At 38.7% G+C, this 27908-nt stretch overlaps 1 protein-coding gene across 1 annotated transcript in view; it reads right to left on the reverse strand.

Annotated features, from left to right (window-relative positions):
- Positions 1 to 6767: 6767 nt before the first annotated feature.
- Positions 6768 to 27908, reverse strand: part of LOC109075274 (lissencephaly-1 homolog B-like) — a 31652-nt gene continuing 10511 nt past the window's right edge. Inside the window, exons 2-11 of the mRNA XM_042711140.1 lie at positions 23551 to 23802; positions 19560 to 19644; positions 19391 to 19465; positions 19052 to 19258; positions 16418 to 16586; positions 15833 to 15935; positions 15390 to 15618; positions 10410 to 10511; positions 8860 to 9016; positions 6768 to 8754 (exon numbers count right to left, since the gene is read on the reverse strand). Of these exons, the coding sequence (XP_042567074.1) occupies positions 8681 to 8754; positions 8860 to 9016; positions 10410 to 10511; positions 15390 to 15618; positions 15833 to 15935; positions 16418 to 16586; positions 19052 to 19258; positions 19391 to 19465; positions 19560 to 19644; positions 23551 to 23582 (1233 nt within the window). The 5' untranslated portion in view covers positions 23583 to 23802 and the 3' untranslated portion in view covers positions 6768 to 8680. The remainder of the gene's footprint in view (positions 8755 to 8859; positions 9017 to 10409; positions 10512 to 15389; positions 15619 to 15832; positions 15936 to 16417; positions 16587 to 19051; positions 19259 to 19390; positions 19466 to 19559; positions 19645 to 23550; positions 23803 to 27908) is intronic.

Genomic DNA, 27908 nt, shown 5'->3' on the forward strand with positions numbered 1-27908 from the left:
GAAATGTATATATAAATGATCAAGACTTCAGGGTAAGATTTATATGGCACGATAGACGCTGTTTAAATGTGTTTCCGGTCGCTTAATAGAGCATGAAAGGAGGAAATATTGTGAAATGTCTGCGGAATCCATGTACCGGGTTTTTGCGGTAGCCCTACCTTGCAGTACATTAGCACATGATTAAAACATGTCGATGAGAGGGAACCAATGGGCGTGGAGAACAACAAGGCATGCTGTCTGTCCACATGGGCAAACGCTATTGAAAGGCTGAGCACGGCTCATTTTCATGGCGAGACTGTGTACGGCAAGCCGTTTTACATTTATTCCTCTTACTATCGATTTTTGTTTCTAGGACTTGTTTAATTACTAGAAAGTAAAACTAGTATTTTAAATTTCATTAGTGATTACTCATTCGCTGGGAGTCACTATCTAATTGTAACAAAATGCAGTTTGTGTAACCAGATTTGTCATGGTGGAATATGGGACGGGTGGCAATATGACCATGATATGATGATTTCATGATATCTATATGATATTCATATATTATATATATATATATATATATATATATATATATATATAGAGAGAGAGAGAGAGAGAGAAGAAGAAGAAGAACAAAGCAAATAACAAACCATAAGACAAATATGATAGAGATACAAATTAAATAATCTTTTTTTTTTCAAACACAGTAGGTTTTTTTAACATGTCTTTTGTTGTTTGATTAACATTAATGACACAGACAGGTATTTAATTAGGCTGCTGTCCCTTTAAGGTCGAATGCATGGATGACACATATCCAGTTTCACCCACCTGTTTACGTTCACTTAAGCCATAACGACTGTATTTATGTGAGATACTCCACACGATGAAAATTTTGACAACTGCGTGTCTATTTGACAATTCTGGTGCAATAGAACTGATCTCACATGCGCGAGAGAGAGAACTCTTCTGGTGTGTCATTCAGCGGGATTCTGCCTATCCCGCCTTCTCTAACTGCAAGTTAATTGATAACAAATTCTGATTGGATGGTAGTTGGACGAAGTTGGCTACCTTTGATTAGGCTGTTGTCACAGGACAGAACACTACAAGTACTCGCTCTAATCTCCTAGTCCAAAAAAAAAAAATGAAATACGGGACAAAATGTGATTTTTTTTTTCCTTAATAAGTAGGGACACTAAAAATAGAGCTGAAATACGGGACTGTCCTGGGAAAACCGGGACATCTGGTCACCCTAAGTTTGTGACATTTATTTCTATGAGGTTGTGCTTTAGATATCAACATTGCACTTCTGACAAGTATCTAGTTAAATTTTTGTTATGTATTCTAATTTTATTTATTAACTACTATACTTATTTCTTAGTTAAAAGTAACTACTAGTTTTTAGTATATCCTTTGAACTTTTTCTCCACTTGTTTCTAGTAGCATTTGTCTCACTAATTGTTATAATTGTCATATGTATTAGTTGAAATGACTACTTCATAGTTCAATTAAAAATGTTACTAGTAATTAAAATGTTACACACTTCTAATAGATGTTTTTATTCAGTTAGTAATGGGAAAAAGTATTACTGCTATTGCAATACGTACTAGAAAAAGTAGACAACTGAAAGAGATACTAGTCACTATTTTATTACTACTACTAATTAAGAAAAATATTTACTAGTAATAAAACAGATACTGGTTTTAGTTTTAAGGAATACATGTTTAAACGGCTTGCCATAGAGCGTGGGCCTGCCTCGCTGTCTCGGTACCTGCCAATCATCCTGAACGAGTGTCGAAATGGCCACGCCCAGATCGTGGTTTGCCTTTTGGGTAGACAATGTTCACTGTAAACCGACGAAAACAAAACGCAAGAATCTCTACGAAGAATACGAATTTATTCTTGTGTGTATTTGTATGCGGCTGTCCTGTACGAGCATGTTTGTCTGATGTGCCTTTAGTGTTATCCTGCAATAAGTCTAATAAAAGTTTTAGAGCATCCGAGGGCGTGGAACAGACGCAGTCGTTACTGTCACATTCAACTTGTTTAGTTTTTTTTTTTTTTAATATGCCTATGTCTGCATATTTATTTAGTAATGCGAAAAAGTAACATCTCTAAACGCGACTAAAAGCAAAAACGTTCCTTAGTATGCAGGTCAGACGGTTCTGAAACGTGACACTTCATTCACATCTGGAAAGCTGCTCACTAGCCTGTTTAAACAATTGTTTAACGTTTTAATACATTCAAAAAAATTGTATCAGTGCTTTAATTATTAATATACTCAAGTTATTGCACGATGAAAGGACCTCTTTCAAGATGGGCTGAATCCAGAATTTAGCCAGTTGAAATGACAATCCACAATATATATATATATATATATATATATATATATCATATATATATATATACATTTATTTAATATAAAGACATTTTTTTGTACTATTGTAAGAAGCTTGTTTTTATGGTGCTGTGTAACATTGTGGCTCGTGTCACGCAGACATCTCTATGAATGAGCACTTGCATGGCAACAGACTGTGATTGGCTGATTTGTAGGGATACCCTAAAGGACTAACACACAGTCAGATCCTCTCCTCCAATCAGCACTGAGCTCAGAGTTGCGTCAAACATAATACACACGTATACAAATACACACGTTCATAGACAGTCAACGTTAAGTGCATGCCTGTGTATGCGCTCCTGTTTCACTAAGCCACAGACTGATGCCAACACATGCAGCTCATGTAATAGACAGCAAAAACTTTACTAACAATACTCAGTGTGCAGCACAGATAGTCTCCCAGTGACTTACTGTTTTACAGGTGAGATGTCTTTCAAGTAAACTGCTGAATCATGGCAACATGACAACACCTATTTGTATATAAATGATTTATCATTTATAATTCGGTGAACTGAAAGAAACAAAAATAAAGAGGTTGGGAGGTTCATTTATTATCACGCAAATAGGCTAGATTCTTATTCTTTAGCAGCCTTTTTATTTAAATGGAGAAAATTATATATGATTACTAAATAATGCATTTAGGTCTGATTTGACATGGAACAGAAAAAAAGCATGGTTTTTAGTACAGGAACCAAACTTTGCAAGTAAGGTACGCCTATAAAGTACTTAGGCCCTATCTATCTATCTATGAAGCTTTACACGTAATGTTATGCATTAAAAAAATCTCTTCTATTTCTCAAAAATACTTGTGTAAAATTAGCCTCTTTCCTCACACACTTTTGAGACTGATTTTTGTTAACAAACATGAATATGCATGCCTACTGAATCATTTATCTTTGTCATCTGAAAGGGAAATTTTATGGAAGTAAAAAAAAAATACTCAGAAAAAAAGGTACAAAAACTGTGGTGGTACCATTTCAAAAGGGATAATATGTACACTTAAGATACTAATATGCACTGTTCAGTAAAAGTTTACCTTTTGAAAAGGCACCACCCCAATGACAGCTTTTGTACCTTTTTTTCTGAGAGTGTCTATATTTTAATTTACTTGCATTAACATTCCAGAGTAACATTAAGGAGTTATGAGTTCATAGAAATGTAATTAAATCCAGTGATACTGGTAATTCTCAGATTCAAATAGAAATTTCTGTAGTTTCTGTAATTTCAAATAATTTCTCATTTTTTTAAATTATAAAGGATGGAACTATGTAGAATAATAACATGATAATAACATAACACTCAAAACACTTAAATCTGTGTGGATTCACTCAATGAGAATATAGTGACCAAAGAATGTTTTCACTGAAAAATTTTATGACATAAGTCGTACGATCATGTTTTTTTTAATGCAAGTGCTCCCTCTAGTGGTATGCTAGCAATATAGCGAGACAGAGAGAGAGAGAGAGAGAGAGAGAGAGAGAGAGAGAGAGAGAGAGAGAGATTAAAAGACCTCATTGAGAAAATAGTATACAGGTCCTTCTAAAAAAATTAGCATATTGTGAAAAAGTTCATTATTTTCCATAATGTAATGATAAAAATTAAACTTTCATATATTTTAGATTCATTGCACACCAACTGAAATATTTCAGGTCTTTTATTGTTTTAATACTGATGAATTTGGCATATTGTTAATGGGAACCCAAAATTCCTATCTCAAAAAATTAGCATATTTCATCCGACCGATAAAAGAAAAGTGTTTTTAATACAAAAAAAGTCAACCTTCAAATAATTATGTTCAGTTATGCACTCAATACTTGGTCGAGAATCCTTTTGCAGAAATGACTGCTTCAATGCGGCGTGGCATGGAGGCAATCAGCCTGTGGCACTGCTGAGGTGTTATGGAGGCCCAGGATGCTTCGATAGCGGGCTTAAGCTCATCCAGAATGTTGGGTCTTGCGTCTCTCAACTTTCTCTTCACAATATCCCACAGATTCTCTATGGGGTTCAGGTCAGGAGAGTTGGCAGGCCAATTGAGCACAGTAATACCATGGTCAGTAAACCATTTACCAGTGGTTTTGGCACTGTGAGCAGGTGCCAGGTCGTGCTGAAAAACGAAATCTTCTTCTCCATAAAGCTTTTCAGCAGATGGAAGCATGAAGTGCTCCAAAATCTCCTGATAGCTAGCTGCATTGACCCTGCCCTTGATAAAACACAGTGGACCAACACCAGCAGCTGACATGGCACCCCAGACCATCTCTGACTGTGGGTACTTGACACTGGACTTCAGGCATTTTGGCATTTCCTTCTCCCCAGTCTTCCTCCAGACTCTGGCACCTTGATTTCCGAATGACACGCAAAATTTGCTTTCATCCGAAATAATTACTTTGGACCACTGAGCAACAGTCCAGTGCTGCTTCTCTGTAGCCCAGGTCAGGTGCTTCTGCCGCTGTTTCAGGGTTCAAAAGCACACGGCTGTGCACGGTGGCTCTGGATGTTTCTACTCCAGACTCAGTCCACTGCTTCCGCAGGTCCCCCAAGGTCTGGAATCGGTCAGTCCTTCTCCACAATCTTCCTCAGGGTCCGAACACCTCTTCTCGTTGTGCAGCGTTTTTTGCCACACTTTTTCCTTCCCACAGACTTCCCACTGAGGTGCCTTGATACAGCACTCTGGGAACAGCCTATTCGTTCAGAAATTTCTTTCTGTGTCTTACCCTCTCGCTTGAGGGTGTCAATGATGCCTTGGCCTTCTGGGTCGGCACCTCTTACACATGATTGCGGTTTTGAGTAATGAACCAGGCTGGGAGTTTTTAAAAGCCTCAGGAATCTTTTGCAGGGGTTTAGAGTTAATTAGTTGATTCAGATGATTAGGTTAATAGCTCGTTTAGAGAACCTTTTCATGATATGCTAATTTTTTGAGATAGGAATTTTGGGTTTTCATGAGCTGTATGCCAAAATCATCAGTATTAAAACAATAAAAGACCTGAAATATTTCAGTTGGTGTGCAATGAATCTAAAATATATGAAAGTTTAATTTTTATCATTACATTATGGAAAATAATGAACTTTTTTACAATATGCTAATTTTTTGAGAAGGACCTGTATTTACATTATACCCCAAACATGCCGCAGATATACCTATTACCATTGCTATTACAATGATGCTAATAACTTGAAACTTGTGTCAATAATGCCATAACACCTAATTCTGCATAGCTTAATTTCTCACAATTTATACTTTAACACAGACTAGTCAAATGTATCCGACACTCCCTTACAGGTTATGTAGAGCAGGAAATTAAGACAATGGCTAAAATGTCACATGGTCAGACATCATGTCACTTAAAAACAATGGCCGTCTCATTAGAGACTCCATAGAGAGAACTGAGCCTGTCTCACACACACAGAGACTGTTGCCAGGATACAGTGGCTGGTGTCTAAATGTCTGTTGTAGTAGGCTGAATATATATTATTGTCCCTAATATCCTCAACACTGGGGATGTAACGAGGTCTTAAACAAATAAAAACAGATAATTTGCTCTTACATAAATGATGTTTTCTGTACCTCTCTTCAGAACATTACAAGTTTATAAGTAGTTTCTTGATTGCCAAATGATGTCTACAAATACACAGTGGCAAGTGCAATGCAAATTAATTGATAGTTTTGTCTTTGATTGTTGGCTTGTACTGCATTGTATTGTCTCAAGGAAAAAAACAACAAATACAAATAAATAGAAGCTAGAGTGAGAGACATTATTGACATCTTCAGTGCAGTGTCCATGCTGCATCATCCAGCGTTTCCATGGAAACTGTGGTTTTGGTGCCAGCTTGCTGAAGTTTCTCAGGCATGGAATCATTAGATGTGCAAGGTCAGAACAAAGTCATTGTTGCAAATCACATCAAAGGCTGACATAACACAAGATCAGTGTACAGAATAATCCTACAATATGATCCTTTAAAATAAGATTAATAAATTTTAAATTTTTTATAATAATATATATATATATATATAAAAAATAATAATTCTAGGAGACTTAAAAATAAATCACACATTTCTGTTTAATATGAATATTACACTATATTATCTACCAATTAAGAGTAAAGTGTTGCATTTTAAGAAACCATGTATACAGTACTATACTATGGTGCATGCACTGCAAAATAATGAATTCATTTTTTTTACATTAAATTCTACTTTATTTTATTAAATAATTTATATTATTTATAGGCTCTTTTTCAAAAATGTTGTAGAATAATACTAAATACCCTCTCAGGGTCATGGACCATGTCGACAACACCTATTTTGAATGAAATGCTGTATTATTCCTACAAAAAGAGTGGCAATATTTTGGCAACTATTGTAGACGAAAAAACAACAACAGATGGGCTGATGTATATTTACAGATATTTTATTATTTTAATTATGTTGCAAACAATGACATCAAGATATACTGGTGGACAGTTATTTATTTATGAGTGCACGAGTATGTGTCAACAGTGAGACCACAAAAAGCAGAATGAAGTCCTCGATATTGGGGATTCTCAGTACATTAACAAGGCAGAGAAAGCGAATAGCTGGAATCAGAGTCCGCTGTGTGCTCACAGACAGGAAGTGACGTCCACACACACATCCAAAGATTCTACATACACAGCTTTGGGATGGCAGTGGTTGGGCATACATGACTCTACTGTTGGAAACAGTACGCTGCGGACCAGCAAGCACAGCAAACTACTCACCACTGATGTAGTCTTATAAGTTACTTATTGTTGCCTTGTACGGCAGCCAGTGGAGAAATTTTCAAACTCGCTCCATCTATCTGCCCCATTAATCTGATCAGGAGGCCATCTTCCAATAAATGTGTTCGTAGAAAACACATGCACACCTTTATAGTTAACACACAGAGCAGCCTATAGATATTGCACGTCGATCTACGGTGGAGGTGACATACTCAAACTCCACAAGGTCCAGGACAGTGTCGTCCTCTGCAATGCCAAAAACCTCCCTGAATCAAGAGAGACTGACTAGATAGCTCATCTGCACAAGGTCACCGAGCAGTACCACAGAGTACGTCAAAAGACCTGTATGGGCAATGTCTCCTGAAGTCTTCATAAACGCGCAGACAGGCAGCAGATGGTGCAAGCAAGCAGCAGAATGACAAAGCAATGAAAGCGCTATATCAGTGATGCAGGGTATTTCGCAAGAAGGGGTTGATGAAACCTCATTTTCGAGAATAGTGAGGCAGAATGTGGGCAGTCAGAGTGAAATCTGGGAGTAGCAGAGATACTAAATCAGACTGTGGATGAGATGTAGCTGCATTTGTGTGGAGTGCCTTGTCCCAAAAGTTGAATGCAGCCCTGAAAACAGTGGATGTGCACAATTATGAAAATGAATGAGTAAAATGGCACTTCACTTGCTCTCTATCAGTAAATAAAGTATGTCAAAGTGTCAGAATTTTATCCTTTATACAAAAAAAAAAAGGGGGGATAGAGGGAGAAACAAAATGTAAACGCTATTTTTCCAGGAACAAGTGCACTTTACTAATCCATGTCCTTATAAAAGCAATCCTTTTATCGTTTTGTTTTCTCTGCACTTCTTTTCAAATAGGATCGCATGTAGATTAGCTTCAAAAGGTCTCAAACCTGTTTTTAGAATGGAAAAGGACTTTGTGGATGAGCTGTGGATGAGAATGGTTTAATAATGTGAAAAGTTGTTACTGCTTCTTAAAGTGACGTATATCAAATGAGTATCTTCTTGTAAAGGGGAGAACTAAGCATCCAGGCGTTCATATGGTTAAATTACACTACAGACCCCCAGCACAGACAAGTCAAGCTGTTCATCTTCAGTCAGTTTAAATGTTTAAAAGTCTTTCTTTTCTTTAAAGCAGAATGTGACAATCAGCAAGACAGAAAACGTAAACGTCCAACAGAACGGTTTTGAGAGCCCTGTATCCTGAATTCCCCAAACAGCATCATTCTGCCTTCTGTTCATAAACGCTTGAGGCGAGAGCAACACCTGTGCTCTGCATCCCTACGGTACTTTAGATGAGGAGAAGCAAAAATTTACAGTATACAAGGTTTGGATTCACCATGCAAGAATACTTGTTTTACTTTTTACTTATTTCTTTTTTTTCCTTGTGAGTGTCTTGTGTAACATTTAATAAGCTCAAACTACATCCAGAGTAATTTACATAAAAGGACAATAGTTATTAGAAGAGAGCTGGATGAGGTGGTAACCATAGTAATGAGTGCATCCTGAAGAGCAGGTGTGGGAGCGGCCAAAGTGGGAAGAGGCGGATCCTATGGCGATCAGCGGCATTCCCACACTTTGACCGTTTGATCTACACTTCCTGTCACCACGTAAGGAGAAGTCTTGTGGAAATCTGTGGAAGAAAGGATGAATATTTCATTGATTTGACAGTTTAATGAGAACAAATGTAACCGTTTGGTTTCAAGAATTTCCAAGCCACAACATCTGCTTGGCTTACCCAGAGAGGTAACAAAGTGTTCATGGGCACTCAGGGTCTTCATGCAGCGCTTGTTCTTATAGTCCCAGATACGAAGGGTCTTGTCATCAGCGCAGCTCACTACAAATCTCCCACCAGGATGGAACAGCAATCCACGCACCCAGTTATCATGACCGACCTGAGAGGCGAGAGAAGGAAAAGAGGAAAGAAGAATGACAAATGATGAATAAGAGCTCAGAATTTGCCATATGATTCAGTAGATCTAATAAAAAGGGAGAATCACATCAATGTGTATTTGAAAAAGTGGTTTGCTTATATTTCACCAATCAATCAAATCAAATACAGAGCACTAATACAGTATGATATATACACAGTAGCCATGTTCAAAATAAGACTCGAGTCCAACGCAAAATTTCTATATGCATGGAATACCATGAATACATTTTCCCAAAAGGTGCAATATAAAATTATATAAAAACATTGTAATGGGTACTGCTTCCCACAATGCAATGCAACTTCCAATTAGCAGCATGAGAAATAATGCAGTAGGAATCAGCTACTTTAAATGTCTCCTCTTTAACTCATTATTTAACTGGACTGTTATTGATTCCTTGTATAAACAAAATTGGATTAAAAATATAACATTTTTGTTTCGAGAAATCATGAACTCCGCATTCAACATAATGTGACAATGTAACACTGCTGTTTGAAAATAATGATCATTGAATAAATGTGTGGTAGCCAATTTCCACCACAAATAAGAAAAAAAGCCATGCTTTGGTAAGTGATTATGACACAAGATTAAATTATTTTGTAATAACAAAATGGGTTAAAATTATGGCATATCAAGTCATAATGAGATAAGCATTTATGAGGAAAAATTCAAAATAATGACATAAAAAGGCATAATTACGACAGTCATTATTTTGAAAAAAAATAAAAAAACATTCTTACTTGTCAGGTACGACTTTGCATCTCAATTTCAACTTGACAGACTTTTTGTCTCATAATTATGACAAGTGCAGTCACATTTCGACAGGAATCCTCAATCAGGAATTCACACAAATTTCCCTTGCAGATTTCACAACAGGTTCAAGTCACCGTGTTGACCAACAGAAACTTGCTTGGTTTGAAAGTAACTTCTGTGTGAGCCGTGCTTTATACATCATTACACTGTGCCTGATAATAGACAAAGGACCCTTTTTGGCTGAAAAATTTCACAAATCTCATAATTTAGTATCTATTTTTTCACATTTTTAAAAACTAATATTAACATTTTATCTCAGAATTATGACTTAGTATATTAATTTCAATTCATGTCATGATTAGGTCTTGTGTCTTTAAGTTTGTCATATGTCATAAATATTTCACAAAGCATTATTATTTTTATTTTTTTTCTATTATGTGGCAGAAATGGGCTTCCATACTGCACACTTGTTAATATAGTAAAAAAAAAAAAAAAAAAAATAGCTCAATGCAATAAGCAGTATATTTTTTATTCTGAATAAAGGCAGTGTGACTATAGATATGATGCAATGAAGCTGCCTAAACTAAACTATAGCTTAACTCACCAGTGTCATAAGGCACATGCCAGTACTTATGTCCCACATTTTAATGGTCTTGTCTCTGGATCCAGATAACAGGAATGGCCCAGGCTTTCCACTTTTCTTGTTCTGGAAGAAGAGAGTAAACATGTAACAAATTATTATAAGACGACAATATATATCGTTCTAGAGGATCGTGGATGCAGAAAAGGGAAAAAAAGGAAAAGCTCTAGGGTTGCCCCACTAATAGTTGGTTAGTCTCAGAAAAAGAAAAAAACTGTCCTTGTCAATGACAAGATAGTTAAAGGGTGGTCCTTGAAGTAATTATCATTCACTGACCTCAAATATGGCTTATCATTTCAAACTGAAGCATGTAAGTAGTAGCACATTTATACAGCCATTTGCTCTAATGTAACTCTAGATAAATGTGCGCTTTTAGGTGCATATCCAAGTGTTTGTGCGGAGTGTGGAAGCTGTTACGCCTTGTTTAGACTGCACATGTCTGCTGCGCATTACGGGTCCGACGAGGTTTTGTTCCGTCCTCCACATGGTGCCAACTCGCACCAGGAGCATTTCAGAAGCAAAGCAAATAGATTTGCAAGACCACAAGATTTGCCTGTCTATCATTTTTTCTTGATTCTTTGTGTTTTTTCTTGATTTTTGGGGTTGATTTTTACCATGGTTAAGCTGGCTAAATGGTTATATTTTGTCCAGCTTAACTGTATTTATTTTTGTTTATTGCTATGTCCTGCTTTGTTGTGCTGTAGCCTACAGTATAGTCAAAGTTATTTAACTTAAATGTCCAGTTAGGACTGACAAGGATAAAAGAATTAAAGCTGTGTTTAGTCTGCACAGCATGTTTATTTTGTATTTTAACAGTGCGGCTTGGACGTGGTGTCCGTCAAAAATAGACTAGGCACCTATCTTTAGCAAAGCAGCATGGTGAGCCGTTTCTGAAACATACCGCGGTGTGGCGCGGCCGGTATAAACAAGCACTGACTAGAGTGGCCGTGATCAGCTCCAGTGGCCATTTCAGAGCATAATGCGCTACAGACATGTGCAGTGTAAATAAGGAGTTAGCATGCTACTTCATGACATGGTGGCATCAGCGCTATCACTGGCATTTGTTCTTGATAACAGTGGAAACTAAATACACCATTTTTGCTCAAACACATAAGAGTAATACATCATTGCTCACGGTCAAGACTCTACTTTTATTTGTACACACTAAAATGATAATATACACTCTATAATATTAACAAGACGTTGTGCTTTTGTAAAATAGAGAAAACAAACAGGATGCACTGTCTCTGTCTCCGTGCACTGAGTGCAGCACAAAACTCATGCACGTCACAACTTAACGTAAAGAGGGTTTCTGAAGGATTTTAAAGCTCAAATTTAATACTTTTTAGGACCTTTAAGACCGGCACAAATTAAATTAATACCATATAAGCAGGGAATGCCAGTATCTATGGGAATATTAAACTGTAAAATCATTGTAAAAAGCATTATTTACAGTTCAGATACAGGTCTTAACAAAAACAAAACATTTAATGATCATGACCTTCACATCTCAGCCTTTAAACCAGGGTTCCTCAATAGGTGGCCCACGGGCCACATTCGGCCCGTGAGAGAAAAATGTTTGGCCCGCGCTTATTTCAAATAATGTGGCATGAAAATTCAAATGCAGCATCAGGAAGCAACATTAACTTACACTGTGTCTACACCAGACGTGAGCAGCGTGGCACAACGCAACAAAATACAATAGAACTTCTCATAATCAGTGATGCTGTCTACACTGGATGCGGTGCGGCGCGACAAATCCCCGACAGAAAACTGCTGACTCATTCTATTTACGATGTGCCGACACAATGTTCAAATGATTTGCAATGCTTTGTCACATTCAGTGTAGATAGGATGTGACAGCAAAAACATGGCAAGTGTGAAGTAAAGAAAAGTGGACTCTGAAAATAGATGATTCAAATGTGAATGGACTGAACAGTTTTGAGTGAGTGAGTAAGTGAGTGATACCATCTTTGTTATGGACGTTGGTTCGCAGTGAGTTCACAGTTTTAACACAAGTATGCTTTAGCCTAATTTATTTTCAAGATCTGAGATAAAATATCTATTGTTGCTTTCACTATGGCTATAAAAGATCACGCAAAATAATATTCAAATTCACATTAGACACTTTTTAACATTGAATAAAGCACATAATCATTACCTGAGATTATCATTGTCATATTTTGTATGTTGTTCCTGCCGTGACGTAGCAGAAAATAAAAAGTATTTCTAAAATAGAATTCCGTGTCGTTTGTCACGTGTCGCTGTTGCGGGTGGTTAGGACAAAAACTACATGGAAAAATTACTTTTTAATCACGTCGCGTCACGTCTGGTTGGGACATACGGTGTTACAGTTTGATCCCCCCCAAAAATCTAAGTATAAAAATATTAATGCTGACAGATCTAATAATTGAATCTGTAATTAGGGAAAGTGGAGAGAAGAGATCCAATCTAGATCAAAGATTCATTTTTTTATACTGATTTAATTTGTTTGGTAACTTATGCTTCCTGACTGTGTCTTATTAGCAGATTGACCGTACTGTTACATATACAGGCACATATAATTAGAATATCATCAAAAAGTTTATTTCACTAATTCCATTCAAAAGTGAAACTTGTATATTGTATTCATTCAATATATTTCATACTGATATATTTCAAATGTTTATTTCTTTTAATTCTGATGATTATAACTGACAACTAAGGAAAATCCCAAATTCAGTATCTCAGAAAATATTACTTAAGACCAATATAAAGAAAGGATTTTTAGAAATCCAGGCCAACTGAAAAGTATGAACATGAAAAGTATGAGCATGTACAGCACTCAATACTTAGTTGGGGCTCCTTTTGCCTGAATTACTGCAGCATTGTGGTGTGGCATGGAGTCGATCAGTCTGTGGCACTGCTCAGGTGTTATGAGAGCCCAGGTTGCTCTGATAGTGGCCTTCAGCTCTTCTGCATTCTTGGGTCTGGCATATCGCATCTTCCTCCTTCACAATACCCCATAGATTTTCTATGGGGTTAAGGTCAGGCGAGCTTGCTGGCCAATTAAGAACAGGGATACCATGGTCCTTAAACCAGGTACTGGTAGCTTTGGCACTGTGTGCAGGTGCCAAGTCCTACTGGAAAATGAAATCTGCATCTCCATAAAGTTGGTCAGCAGCAGGAGGTATGAAGTGCTATAAAACTTCCTGGTATACGGCTGTGTTGACCTTGGACCTCAGAAAACACAGTGGACCAACACCAGCAGATGACATGGCACCCCAAACCATCACTGACTGTGGAAACTTTACTCTGGACATCAAGCAACGTGGATTGTGTGCCTCTCCTCTCTTCCTCCAGACTCTGGGACCCTGATTTCCAAAGGAAATGCAAAATTACTTTTATCAGAGAACATAACTTTGGACTGCTCAGCAGCAGTCCAGTCCTTTTTGTCTTTAGCCCAGGCGAGACGCTTCTGACACTGTCTGTTGTTCAAGAGTGGCTTGACACAAGGAATCTGACAGCTGAAACCCATGTCTTGCATACGTCTGTGCGTAGTGGTTCTTGAAGCACTGACTCCAGCTGCAGTCCACTCTTTGTGAATCTCCCCCACATTTTTGAATGGGTTTTGTTTCACAATCCTCTCCAGGGTGCGGTTATCCCTATTGCTTGTATACTTTTTTTCTACCACATCTTTTCATTCCCTTCGCCTCTCTATTAATGTGCTTGGACACAGAGCTCTGTGAACAGCCAGCCTCTTTTGCAATGACCTTTTGTGTCTTGCCCTCCTTGTGCAAGGTGTCAATGGTCGTCTTTTGGACATCTGTCAAGTCAGCAGTCTTCTAATTTTCTGAGATACTGAATTTGGGATTTTCCTTAGCTGTCAGTTATAATCATCAAAATTAAAAGAAATAACCATTTGAAATATATCAGTCTGAGTGTAATGAATGAATATAATATACAAGTTTCACTCTTTGAATGGAATTAGTGAAATAAACTTTTTGATGATATTCTAATTATATGACCAGCACCTGTATGTGTGTGTGTGTGTGTGTGTGTGTGTGTGTGTGTGTGTGTATGTGTATTGGGTCTTATATATATATATATATATATATATATATATAATATATATATATATATATATATATATCCATAAATATATATAAAGAATGAATTATGAATATAATTACAAAGGTGCCTTTGATCTTGATACCTAAAAACAAATGGTTTCGAGGAAACATGAAATAAGTTAATGTTAAAGGTTTTAAAGATTTACATAATTAATTAAATCTGAAAGGTTGTCTAAAAGTTACCCCTACTTATGAGTTCCCCCCAGTGAATTTTGGCCATTTCCACCACTGACACTAACCATAGTTTAACCATGGTATTTTATTTTAGTAAAACTAAAGTTAAACAAATGGTAGTTGATGTGCTAACAAAAAAAACATGGTTACTTCACTTTTACTATAGTATAACCATGGTTAATTTTCGTAAGAAAAAGCTATCAATTAATAATGTAAACAACTATTATCAATCAATTATTAATTAAATATTTTACTGTCTTAATTGTTTACATTTTTATAATGCATTATCTTCTTGTTGATCCCACCAGGTCACATTTACAATTGCATTTCTGCAGCGTAAAAACATGGGTTTATTTTCACATTGGTCTGATCAAAAACAGCAACTCTGCCGGCAGGAGGTACTTTTGAAGCGGCAGAAATATTGAAGCGGCAGAAACATAAAAATATATATAACACAAAGCAGTACAGCACCGGACTTTGAAACGTGCAGCGCTCATGCTTATTTATTAAATTCATAGCCTTTTGAAATTTAATCGTCACATTCAGACCGCTTGAAATCATAATTGATACTTTTGTGTTCCATTTAAGACTTTTTATGGCCTTAAATTTGATACAACTGATACAACTGGGCAGCCTTAGGAAGCTCAACACAATGTACCTCAGAACCTGTAGCCTCAGATATGGTGGGGTGTGCGCTCTCAGGGGCCCAGGAAATGCACTCCACCACATGCTCGTGCTCCCGCAGCTCCGCCTTGCACTCCTTGTTGGCCACCACCCACACACGCACCGTCTGGTCATTAGAGCAGCTGGCCAACAGTGTGCCGTCCTGATTTGGCCGGACCATACGCACCCACTCCCTGTGACCCGTGAATGTCTTCACACAGTAACTGACGCAAGAGAGAGAATCATTAGAGACTGTCACACAGAATGTTGGGTATTGCTTTGCAAAAAAAATTTCAAGCTATGCAATTACTTGTCTTGAGGCAATAACATTGAAAAAACTACAAGACATTCAGAGCAACACGTGACTCATTGAAATCCTTGAAGAGTACAATATTCAGATCACAATTAGCCCACACAATGCACTTAAGTATTACTCACCCTGTGGCCACCTCCCACATTTTAATGGTCTTATCCCTGGAAGCAGACACTATGTGATCACCATTGGGCATGATGGCAACTGACGACACATTATGATCATGTCCTGAGGATGGGAGGAAGACAAATGAGATTTGAAGGAAACGCTTAGTTACTGTTAGTCTCAAGCAACTGGACTTTTGACTTCTTGTGGCATAACCATCCAATGTCTTAAAAAAAAAAAATTAACCTGAATCTTCATTTGAAGTATCTAAAGTCATTTACTGACTGATGTAAAGGACAGGACTTATGGCATACGATTAAAAGAGGTACCTTTTGTACTTTATTAAAGTTTAAAAGATTAAAGCTGTCAGCCTGGTTAATCCTGCCCCCAAACAAACCTTTACCCCTCCCCCTGGACCAACAGTTCCTGTCTGAGTCTCAGCATCCAGCGAGAGGATTTTCCAGCTCACTAATAAGGATCCCAAGAAGCTTTAAGCCTATATTGGAAGTGGCTGCAGTACATGTTGGGTCAAAGGCCATTTAAGGAAGTTCTTCCAGCAGTAGAATAATAGTAATAATGTGGTAGCAAAATCAGGAAATATGTACCGTGCATGGTTCTGATGCACTCAAAACCCTGGAAGTCCCAGAGTTTGATGGTCATATCTGCAGAACAAGAAGCCAGCAGCTTTCCAGACTGATCAAAGGAGATGTCCTGCACTGAGTCAGTGTGACCCTTCAGGGTGCGCTCGAAATCCCCAGCCTCGTAGTCCCAAACCTGCAGAACAACATAACGCAACATACTTACACAGTTGCTTCAAAGTGATTCAAAATAATAAAAATGTTGTACACTTTCAAAAACAGTTTGTGTAGCTTAAAGGGACACTCCACCCCAAATTGATAATTTTGTCATTAATCACTTACCCCCATGTCGTTCAAAACCCGTAAAAGCTCTGTTCGTCGTTCAGAACACAATTTAAGATATTTTGGATGAAAACCTGGAGGCCTGTGACTGTCCCATAGACTGCCAAGTAAATAACAATGTCAAGGTCCATAAAAGGTATGATCTGCCATCAGACGTGCAATCTGGGTTATATGAAGCAACGGGAACACTTTTTGTAAGCGAAGAAAACATAAATAACGACTTTATTCAATAATTCCTTTGTCAACGGTCTCCTCTATGTCTCTCCGTATCACCAGATAACCCAGATTGCACGTCTGATGGCAGATGGAGTATTCTGATGACGACTTTCATACCTTTTATGGACCTTGACACGGTTATTTACTTGGCAGTCTATGGGACAGTCTCAAGCCTCCAGGTTTTCATCCAAAATATCTTAAATTGTGTTCCGAAGATGGACAGAGCTTTTACGGGTTTGGAATGATATGGGGGCAGGGCTCCAGACTAACATTTGAGAACAGTGGCACCAGCGCCACTAGGTTCTACAGATGGTGGCAGGAGGAGCAGATTTGGTAGCGCTGGGGGTGGTTGTGTGGGGGTATTCAAAATAAAGATCATTTCATCAAAAAATGAGTATTGTTTTGCATTAATAAGTGCGGTTACTAATAATATTTCATGTTTATTTCTTGTTTATTATTTATACAGATTTGACAGTAAAGCACTAAGCTTGAGTAAAGATGCATACAAAATTTACTTTTATTAACAGTAACAGGTGCAAAATCTACTTTTTATATACAGAAAATCTATATATTCCACTCTTATTAAATGTACCATTATTATTTTAGCATATGGAACTGACCTTCAGTGATTATGTGTGATTTAGTAGCAAATTGAAAAGTTTGTGACTTTTCTTACTTTCTGACACCAGTGCGACCACTCACAAAAGTTAGTCGCACCGGCAGAAAAAAATGGTCGCAAAATGCTACCATTTGGTCGCAGTCTGGAGCCCTGTATGGGGGTAAGTGATTAATGACAAAATTTTCATTTTGGGGTGGAGTATCCCTTTAAGTAAAACATTTGAGCGCTCTGGTACTTTCCGAACAGCACACAGAATTCATTTTTCAGAATCAAAAGTATTAAATTTTTATAATTTTTCAGAAACTACATCAATGCAATTCTGGACAAAACCCAGAGCCAAAAACAAGAATAAAAATAGTAATACATTTTATACACTATAAATATGTAGGTTAATCAAATAAGAATATATAATAAATTATATACTAAATACTAGAATAATAAGTGTTCAATAACTGATATGATCTGATAACATACACAACATTAATGATCCTCAACTTCTGAATGGTAATGTACATATATGGAATTATGAGAAAAAAAAAAGAAAAAAAAAGTGTGCGCTCATTATTATTGATCCATTTGGGATCCATATTGGGAAGATCTTTAAATTAATATTTCAATATTTTTAATTTACCCAAGCCAACATTCTTGCAAACTGCCTTGAAACTCAAGTGACACACACACACACACACACACACACACACACACACACACACACACACACACACACACATACACACACCCACCCACACCCACACACACACACAGGACTGTTTTTGCATTGTTCATGACAATGCACCACTCATGAACTGTTAATTCAGTGCTGGATTTCCCCAAAACACCAAAGACAGCTAAAGCTGCACAGTATCATTTACATGAGGCAAATATTAACACATTGACTAGTTTGGACAACCAGTACAATTGTATTTTTGCAAGCTCTATTTTATACTAGACCTCTAATCTAAACATTAAACATACAGTAGCAAAGATCAACAGCAGGTTTAAAATCTGGCACAGAAAGATTATACCACTTCTGCCACAACTGCATATTGACAACAGGTTAGACAACAAAGAATATAGGAGAGCTCTATAAGACCTATATAAAAAAGGTGTTACAAAATGTCTCGAGCAGTCTAGCTGTGATATTTATTTGTGATCTATCCATGTCTTGACACGTGAAAGGTAAAAAGAAACACAAAGAAATATCTGATAGAAATGCAGGCTGTGAACGGTTATAACTGCACTCTCTGAAGTCCAGAGAACTGCTCACTGCACCGTTGCCCTGGGAAACCAGAGCATCACGATTTCTCCATGGAGATAGTCAGTGACTCAGCAGACAAGAATGAGAGCATATGGATTTGAAAATTTAAATATTGCACAAAATAACACCCATACAGCATATGCATACATCCTTGTACAGTCTAAGTCAAAACATCTGATGTGTAAAAATGCAGAATCAAAAAACAACAACAACAAAAAAACAACACCTTTATAGTGGCATCCTCTGAGGCGGAGACCATGAGGCTGAACACAGGGTGGAAGATGACGCGTGTGACAGGGCTTCTGTGGCCGCTGAGGGCGTACTTCTCAGGCGGGCGCGGGATCCACTCTTTGGGGTCTCGTTTCTGTCCCACGGGGCCTCCTAAAGTGATCTCCGCCGTAGCTTCATTTAGTTTGGACTCCAACTCCATTACCTAACAAAATACAGGAAAAACTGGGGTTGTTTATCTTGGAAAATTCACATCTGTGCAATTATTTCAGATATACTGGCCAATTTTATTTATTTTTTTAAAAAATAAGAATATTCTGAAAAATTATTTACTGACCTTTTTTTGTAATCTGATGACTGAAGTCCATTTTTTTTCCAAAAGGCCTGCATACTTCTTATCCAACTCTTCATTCTGAAGAAATATCAAGTAAGAATGAGACCTACTAATACATCGAATGGGAATGTCTTTTTTAATTTTGAAGCATAGTGTGAAAATATGCAATTACCATATCCAACTCTGCCTCCTTCTTAAAGACAGAATATGCTTCTTCATAGCCATTAGAGCGCAAATAATCTGCTATTGCTCGATTTCTGAAAGAAAAAGGTGATTTTATAAGACAAATAGATGCGTATAATGCAGTTAAGTAAAGGATAATGCATGGCTATGCATTAAAAGATTTTAATGCACAACGTGGAGGCCAAGAACCACAGCTAGCCGTGCATTATACCGCTTATACCATATTCATTTGCCAGCACTGACAAGTTAAAGCTGTTAATGATGTTTGCAATGCAATATTTGATTGGAAGAGTAAAAAATTACGGTTATTTTCATCAGTTATGGCTCATTAGCTCTACCATACTGCCTGCTTCCTGCTTACAGAGATGAAATAAGATCAATTTATTTTAATAAATTATAGCATTTATTTGAATTAATTATTGATTGATCGAGAGAGAGAGAGAGAGAGAGAGAGAGAGAGAGAGAGAGAGAGAGAGAGAGAGAGAGAGAGAGAGAGAGAGAGAGAGAGATGACAGCTGTGTGTGAGTTACCTGCATCTGTGCGTCTCTCTCTACAAACAATTTTTGTTTTAAAAGTTGTACGTTTATTTACTTCAAATACAGCGGTTTTTCCAAAACGTTGCTGAGGAATATAATGCAGCGATCCAATATCTAGGCCATTTTATCAATAAATGTTGCGGAGCAGTGTTGACAACAAGTCTCTGTGCTCCTGACTGTTTCTGTGTGTAGGCAGCGCGATCTGCGATCTCCGAACTCTCTCTCTTTCTCTTTGTGTGTGTGTGTGTGTGTGTGTGTGTGTGTGTGTGTGTGTGTGTGTGTGTGTAAGCAAAGACTATGGAGCGAGCGATGTGTGTGTGTTTGTGTGCATCAATTAAAGCAGCACATTTATATAGAATGGTCATTAAATTGACTTGGAACTACCTGTGCATTAAACCTTTTCAATGCATACCTGCCAGCCAATCAGAATCGAGTATACAGATAGACCATGGTATAAGCCTTAATAAAAACTTCCTCTATGGGAACATAACCAGTGTGCATATTATTTAATGCATATATGATAAATGATGAGATCACAGTTATCACATTAGCAGTAACATAGAGATGAAGTCAATACGTAGCAGGTCACATAACTACAGATCCATGTTCATTTTGTTAGAGACATCATTGGACACATACAGAAGTTTGAATCAGATACATTAATATAATGGAATCCAGGAGTCAGTTCTGAAATAATAATAGAAACATTTAGATAACTTGTCTACTGACTGTGTGTACAGAACGTGATTAAAGAGAAGTGACAAATAGTTTAGCTGCAGTGTGAACAAGGCCATTCTTTTGCTTTTGAGAGATGTTTTGGTAATGCAATACGTGTGTCCTACATGGTAATAAAAAGTGCAATTCCAGCAGTACAATTTTGTAAGAAAGTTCCATCTCTTATTGAAGGTGGAGACTGTAAAAAAAAAGTAGCAGGGAAGTAACCAAAACACAGTGCCCTGGTTGTCATGGACACTCACCACTAAGGATGGAAAAAAGTCTCAAATGACACAGCGGGAAATGCCAAAATGGAGGACTGAGCACTTTCACTCAGTCTCTTGAAACACAGCCGCCTCTTTTCTCTTCCTGTGCTTCATTATGTAATTGAGACTTTCACGTATTCAGATGATGGCGAATAATTCATGAGCTGGACAATGGTCTAAATTTAGACAGTGATGCCAGCACTTTCGAGACTAGTTTTACTAACAGTGACTTTTCTGAAGGAAACTGAGTGGAACACAAGTGGTCCAGTATCTATAGGCAAAAACTGGATTCAAAGAACAGCCACCTCATTAATTTATTTTTATTTAAAGACAGCCAAATGAAGTTTCTTAATGGTGATGTGTATTTTTTCCAGTTAAAATACTTTCTCCAATCCCAGCTACACAGACAACTGTAAGCAAGCCATTCATAGGCTGCGTTTCTGAAGAGTGTAAACACTATGACACTGACGGTTCACTGATTGTCTGATGGCATTACAACATTTTGCAGTCATTTTGTGACAGGCAGCAGACAGGGAAAAATATCCATCATCCATAAAATTAATTTCATGCTTTTAAATGCACTATCCAAAACAGGTCTACAATCTCCTGACACTGCCGTCGAGCTAGGTGGGCGTGGCTTCAGCAACCAGCTCCCGCCTTTTTGCCCGTTTTCGATTATCCGGGAGTGGCAAGATGGCAACGGCCGCCTCCGCCCACTTTGCGCTACAAAAACGCTCTTCAGGAATCTACGGGTGATGTCACAGACACTACGTCCATGTGTTTATACAGTCTATGGTTCATTCAGAAGCAAGGATAGGCGAAAGAGGAATCAATTCTGTGTATGGCTTTGAATGAGTGCCGAATGCGAACAAATGTTTTAAAACACTTGAATGTTTAAATCGGCAAGACTTAGAAATGAGTGCAAACGATCAACTACGATCCGTTTCACCCCTACAAGAGAGTGGACAGCGGGAATCAAGTTAGGAATTTTATATCAGTATTCAAGACAGCCCATCGGGCAGGGCGGTGATAATTTTGGTAAACTGACTGGAAAACACAATAGCCTCAGGACGTCAGGCTAGCGATTTTGCGAGCCCTGGAGTTCATATTCGAAACATGAGCAGCATCACATTTCCAATGAATACACTCATTTACATCGTCAACACATTTGTTATTCATCCTGCACTGCTCACAGATCTCTAAACAGTCAGGACGCTGCACTTGACTTTCACTTTTTTTGTTTCAACAACATCACATTATTAAGTTATTTTTCCAAGGTAATTTGGTGTAGAGCAGAAATTACACACTTTAAAGAAAAATGTAAAGCACGATTTAACTACAGTGTAGTGATTATTAAGTGAGCTGCTGAATCACAATCATTGGCCTTAACTGGTTTAGTCTTTTGATGTTTGTAATATTGCTTTGGCTTAAAGGCTTCAGCAGCACAAGCTTCCAGCAATAACTCTCCTTCAAAACAAGGCTCATCAAGTGCTCATCAAACATTAGACTGCTCGTTCACCTATATCATACCCTTTCTTGACAAAGTTTCTTCTTCATTGTTGTCACTCTTTAAATAAGTGAATGGAGAAATTCACAGATTTCTGGTGCATCCAAGATTACCAAGAGACCCCAGTGCTTTGCGAAGCGTGAAGAATACACAAGGATGGTCACGCAATTATGAACCCCTCCTCCACTCCTCAGTTGTGAGGCTTTATGAAATATTAAAACTAACTAGCTGTCGCAGGATGCTCCCTGAGGCACAGGCAGTCATGCTCTTTATTAGTGCACCGAACTGCAATTGATGTCAAGTTTCACAGGGTGTTATCAATTTATTTGATCGCATATTGATATCTACCCAATTCACAGCGAACACTTACCATATTTTCAGGAATATAAGTCACTTTTTTTAAAATCATCTAAAACATACTGCAACTTGTATTCCAAAGTGGCGTATATTATGCAATTAACGTATGAACTCATTAGGACTGACAGAGGTAGGCAAGCCCACATTTATTTGTATAGAGTTATTTCCCACAATCTGGTGGTTTCAGTTTATCTTTAAATAATTTTTGTTTAAACTTGGTGTTTACAGTAAATGTTAAATGATGAAAATGATGAATACCACCATAATTTATGCTTGTTTTATACTTACATTTTGTTCTGTTTTGAATACAGGCAAGTTAAAAGGAGTGAGGGGAACTAAAATGTTTGTGTTTCGCTTAATTTAAACATTTACTTTTATTTAACGGTATTTTACATAATTTCTGAATGAATTAAAAAAAAAAAAAAGTGTCTTATACACTGATCCGACTTATCTGTTACTTTTCTCTAAACAATGCAATTTTGACCCTGTGTGACTTGTTTTCTGGACAATATGTTAAGTGACAGAATTTCAAATAGGGTAGAATATTAATGTGACAGATACAGATCTGTATATTTTGAGTGCATGAGAATTCAGACTCACAGTTCATCTCGTTGTCTCTGTGACAGCACCATTTTGGCAGGAGAGTGGGGGCGCTGTCTCTGCCCCAAGTAGGGAGCTGGCAAACAGTCCCGAGCAGCTCCTCAGCAGGACAAATTGTTGGATGAGACACGCAATCTCACACTTTTGTGCAAACTGAGGGCACTTTTGCAGCTTGGAGACTTCGTCCACAGTGACACACCAGACAAAATTGATGACCCACTGGAACTAACACCAATTTGATCCACTTGCCATCTAGGATAAATGAGAAGGGAAAAAAGAGATTAATTAGAAAAAGAAACAAAAGCAGTTCATACAAGATAAATGTGAAGCGGCAATAATTCTGACCTTGACCTGACTGAAGTCTAAAATCCCCTCAGCCGTTTAACCAGACAAAAAACCTTTACAAACACAATAAAAGAAGGAGTCATTGTTTATCTATTAACAATCAAACTGGAATTCTGGGCATTGTGTGTTCACAAGAAACCATCATGGCCAACCCAAACATCTACAATAACACTTAGCCCCTCGATGACAACCAGACTGGAAGTGCTGGAGGTGGTGTGGCGTAAATCTCCTCTGCTAATCCTGAGGGGATGGTGGTCCAATTAAACACTTGTCCAGACGAGAAGTGGGGTGTTGGGGACTGAGACAAGACTTTGTAATCCTTTCAGTCGGTTTTGACAGCCTGTAAATATCCACTCTAATCTGTGCGGTGCAAACTAAAATAGCTTGACACAGGTGAAAAATGTCTAATCTGGCCTTCAGAGAGCAGATAAGATATCCAGACATGTGGCTATGTTTCATGCAGTTGATTCCAAAAATACATTAATACAATTTTCACTTCAACAGCCCTTCAATGCTACAAGACTTGGATGCCATAAGACTTTTTGCTGTCATTATCAAAACCATTTAAGACCTGGATGGGGATTAAAAAAAAAAAAAAAAAAAAAAGAAAGAAAGAAATGCCTTATGTCTCCCAACTAAATGTTTGCCCATGCTATATTGCCAATACATATCCTTTGAGGATATTCACTGTAGTTCTCTTTAAACCGAACCCAAACATCTTTCATTTGACCCCAAAGCTGAATATTCTATTTATCACAATGTACCTGAACGTTTATTTACTTTAGCTGTTATTATTATCATTACTCTTATTGCACTGAATATTCAATATTCTATAGTAATTGCTTTACATTCATCCTCAAGTCTATTTTTGCAGAAAACTGAACTCATCCTCATGTCATTTCAAATCAGTATGAGCTTCCATTTACCAAATTTGATGTGCTCTATGTGTGTGCATTGATCCATCCTTAGGTGCATAAAAACCTAAAAATCTGTAGTAACACTAACTGCACCATGATATTGTGGCAGAAATGTGGAATATTCATATCGAATTTTATTAATTATTAATATAGCTTCTTGGTGGCAAGGCACCAGGGTTGGATGAGATCCGCCCTGAGTACTTCAAGTCCCTGGATGTTGTGGGGCTGTCTTGGCTGACACGTCTCTGCAGCATCGCGTGGCAGTCGGGGACAGTGCCTCTGGAATGGCAGAAAGGGGACTGGAGGGTGTGTTCCAACTACAGGGGGATCACACTCCTCAGACTTCCTGGGAAAGTCTATGCCAGGGTAATCGAGTGGAGAATTTGTCCGACAGTCGAACCTTGGATTCAGGAGGAACAATGCGGTTTTTTTCCCGGTCGTGGAACACTGGACCAGCTTTATACCCTCACCAGGGTGCTGGAGGGTTCATGGGAGTTTGACCAACCAGTCCACATGTGTTTTGTGGATTTGGAGAAGGCATTCGACCGTGTCCCTCGCGGCCTCCTGTGGGGGGTGCTCCGGGAGTATGGGGTATGGGGCCCTCTGTTAAGGGCTGTCTGGTCCCTGTATGACTGGAGCAGGAGCTTGGTTCACATTGCCGGCTGTAAGTCAGACTTGTTCCCGGTGCATTTTGGACTCCGGCAGGGCTGCCCTTTATCACCGGTCCTGTTCATTACTTTTATGGACAGGATTTCTAGGCGCAGCCAGGGGCCGGAGGGTGTCCAGTTTGGGGACCACATGATTTTGTCTCTGCTTTTTGCAGATGATGTTGTCATGGTGGCTTCATCGGGCCAGGACCTTCAGCATGCACTGGGACGGTTTGCAGCCGAGTGTGAAGCGGCTGGGATGAGAATCAGCACCTCCAAGTCCGAGGCCAAGGTTCTCAGCCGGAAAAGGGTGGCATGTCCCCTTTAGGTTGGTGGAGAGCTCCTGCCTCAAGTGGAGGAGTTCAAGTATCTTGGGGTCTTGTTCACGAGTGAGGGAAGGATGGAGCGGGAGATTGACAGGTGGATAGGTGCAGCTTCTGCAGTGATGTGGTCAATGTACCTGTCTGTCGTGGTGAAGAAGGAGCTGAGCTGCAAGGCAAAGCTCTCGATTTACCGGTCAATCTACGTTCCTACTCTCACCTATGGTCATGAGCTATGATTCATGACCGAAAGGACAAGATCCCGGATACAGGCGGCTGAAATGAGCTTTTTCCGCAGGGTGGCTGGGCGCTCCCTTAGAGATAGGGTGAGGAGCTCTGCCACTCGGGAGGAGCTCAGAGTAGAGTTGCTGCTCCTCCACATCGAGAGGAGCCAGCTGAGGTGGCTCGGGCATCTGTTCCGGATGCCTCCTGGACGCCTTCCTGGGAAGGTGTTCCGGGCATGTCCAGGGTTTTTCCTACATTGAACGATTTTTTGTCCCGCCAAAGCCTTATTTGATCTGTAATTGGGTTTTGTGAGTGAAGCAGGCTACAGACGGAGTGACGGAGAGAACGAGCACAGCGCCCCACCCCCGCGCGCGCACTCTCCGGCCCCTATTTTAACGATCTAAACGCAAAGTGTAAAGCGCAAGGCGCAGGTGCACTCAGGGCGTGTCCCAATCCACTTTTGCTAGTTTAACGATGGAAAAACGGTTGGCGCCCCCAGGCGCATGGTCTAAACGGGTTGTCCCTATTCTCTTAATGAGTAATGGGTGTTTTTTGGGCGTAACGTGCAATAAACTAATCAGAGTCTCATCTTCCAACGCAGAGCCAGTTGCGCTCGTGCCATGACGGATTTGCTATTTACACGGCGGAATTTGACAAGCGCAAAGACAGAACGCGTCTCCGAGATGAAGAGCTGCTAGTGTGCGAGCAAATAGATAGCCTAATTCTGATACATGCGATGACTATCCATTATGACATGTAGGCATTTTTATATTTAATTAGCCTACAAAAAAATTCTTATGCATCGCAATCCTTTAATTTTTAATATTTGGCATGTTTGTGTGCTGCTGTGCGTCCCTGTTTTTAATAAGCAGCGTGAACGCGCGTTGTGGACCCGCCTATACTAACACGCTCTTTAAATAACAAAGAAAAAACATTGCGCCAGACTTTAGACCAGGTTTGAGTTGGTCTATGGCGCAGTCTATTTTCAGCTCCTTAAAATAGCAATGCTCCCGAACACACCTCTTTTTTTAAACCAGCACGCCCATGGGCTCACAAATGGGCGCAAATGCATTTGCTAATTAAACGACGTGGCGCTGGACGGGGAAAATGCGAACGGCGCCGGACTGAAACTAGCCAAACTAGCACACTTGCGCTGCGCCTTGCGTCGCATAGCGCCGGTTTGTATGATAGGGCCCTCCGTCTTCAGTTCTGTCTTTTCTCTCTCCCACGCATCAAAATCAACTGATCCTAATGGTCGGAAGACCGAATCCATGTTTCACGTGGTGCATTCGGAGAATATTTTTGCTGAATTACCGCTGGGTGTGAATTGCAGTCAAAAAATAAAATAAAAATAATAAAAATAAAAATAAATATTGCCTTATCTTCTCTTACAACTTGTGACAAGCATTCCGCACATGCAGCTGACATAACTTTAAATAAACGCAAAAAATAAAAAATCTATCCAGTTATGAAGTGTTTTTTTTTTGTGTGTGTGTGTGTGTGTGTTGACAAATCTTTCGCGATGTCCTAACAGCCAGGATTCCCACACAAACACGTCCGCTAATGTCCGATTCGCGACCTAATGACTCCTTTGAGCCGATTCATTATAATGAATGGTTTAAAGCAGTCGGTCTGCCCGTCAGTGTCTGAATCGGTGTATAACAAATCATTACTTCTTAGAAGAACATACACATCTGAAATGAGAAAATAAGTGTGCTTACCCCATTTAGCCAGAGTGTTTAGTAAAACTTAGCCTTAATAATCCACAGTATGTATAGGCCTATGACATTGTGTAGTAAATTACCTATAAAATCATTTAGTTTAAAGTTAGACTGGAGTGAGATGAAACTAGATCAAAGCACGAAGCAAGCTGTTGCTAGCTGCTGCTAATTGTATTAAATTTT

Source organism: Cyprinus carpio, chromosome A21 (genome assembly GCF_018340385.1).
Source record: "Cyprinus carpio isolate SPL01 chromosome A21, ASM1834038v1, whole genome shotgun sequence".
Taxonomy (NCBI): Eukaryota; Metazoa; Chordata; class Actinopteri; order Cypriniformes; family Cyprinidae; genus Cyprinus; species Cyprinus carpio.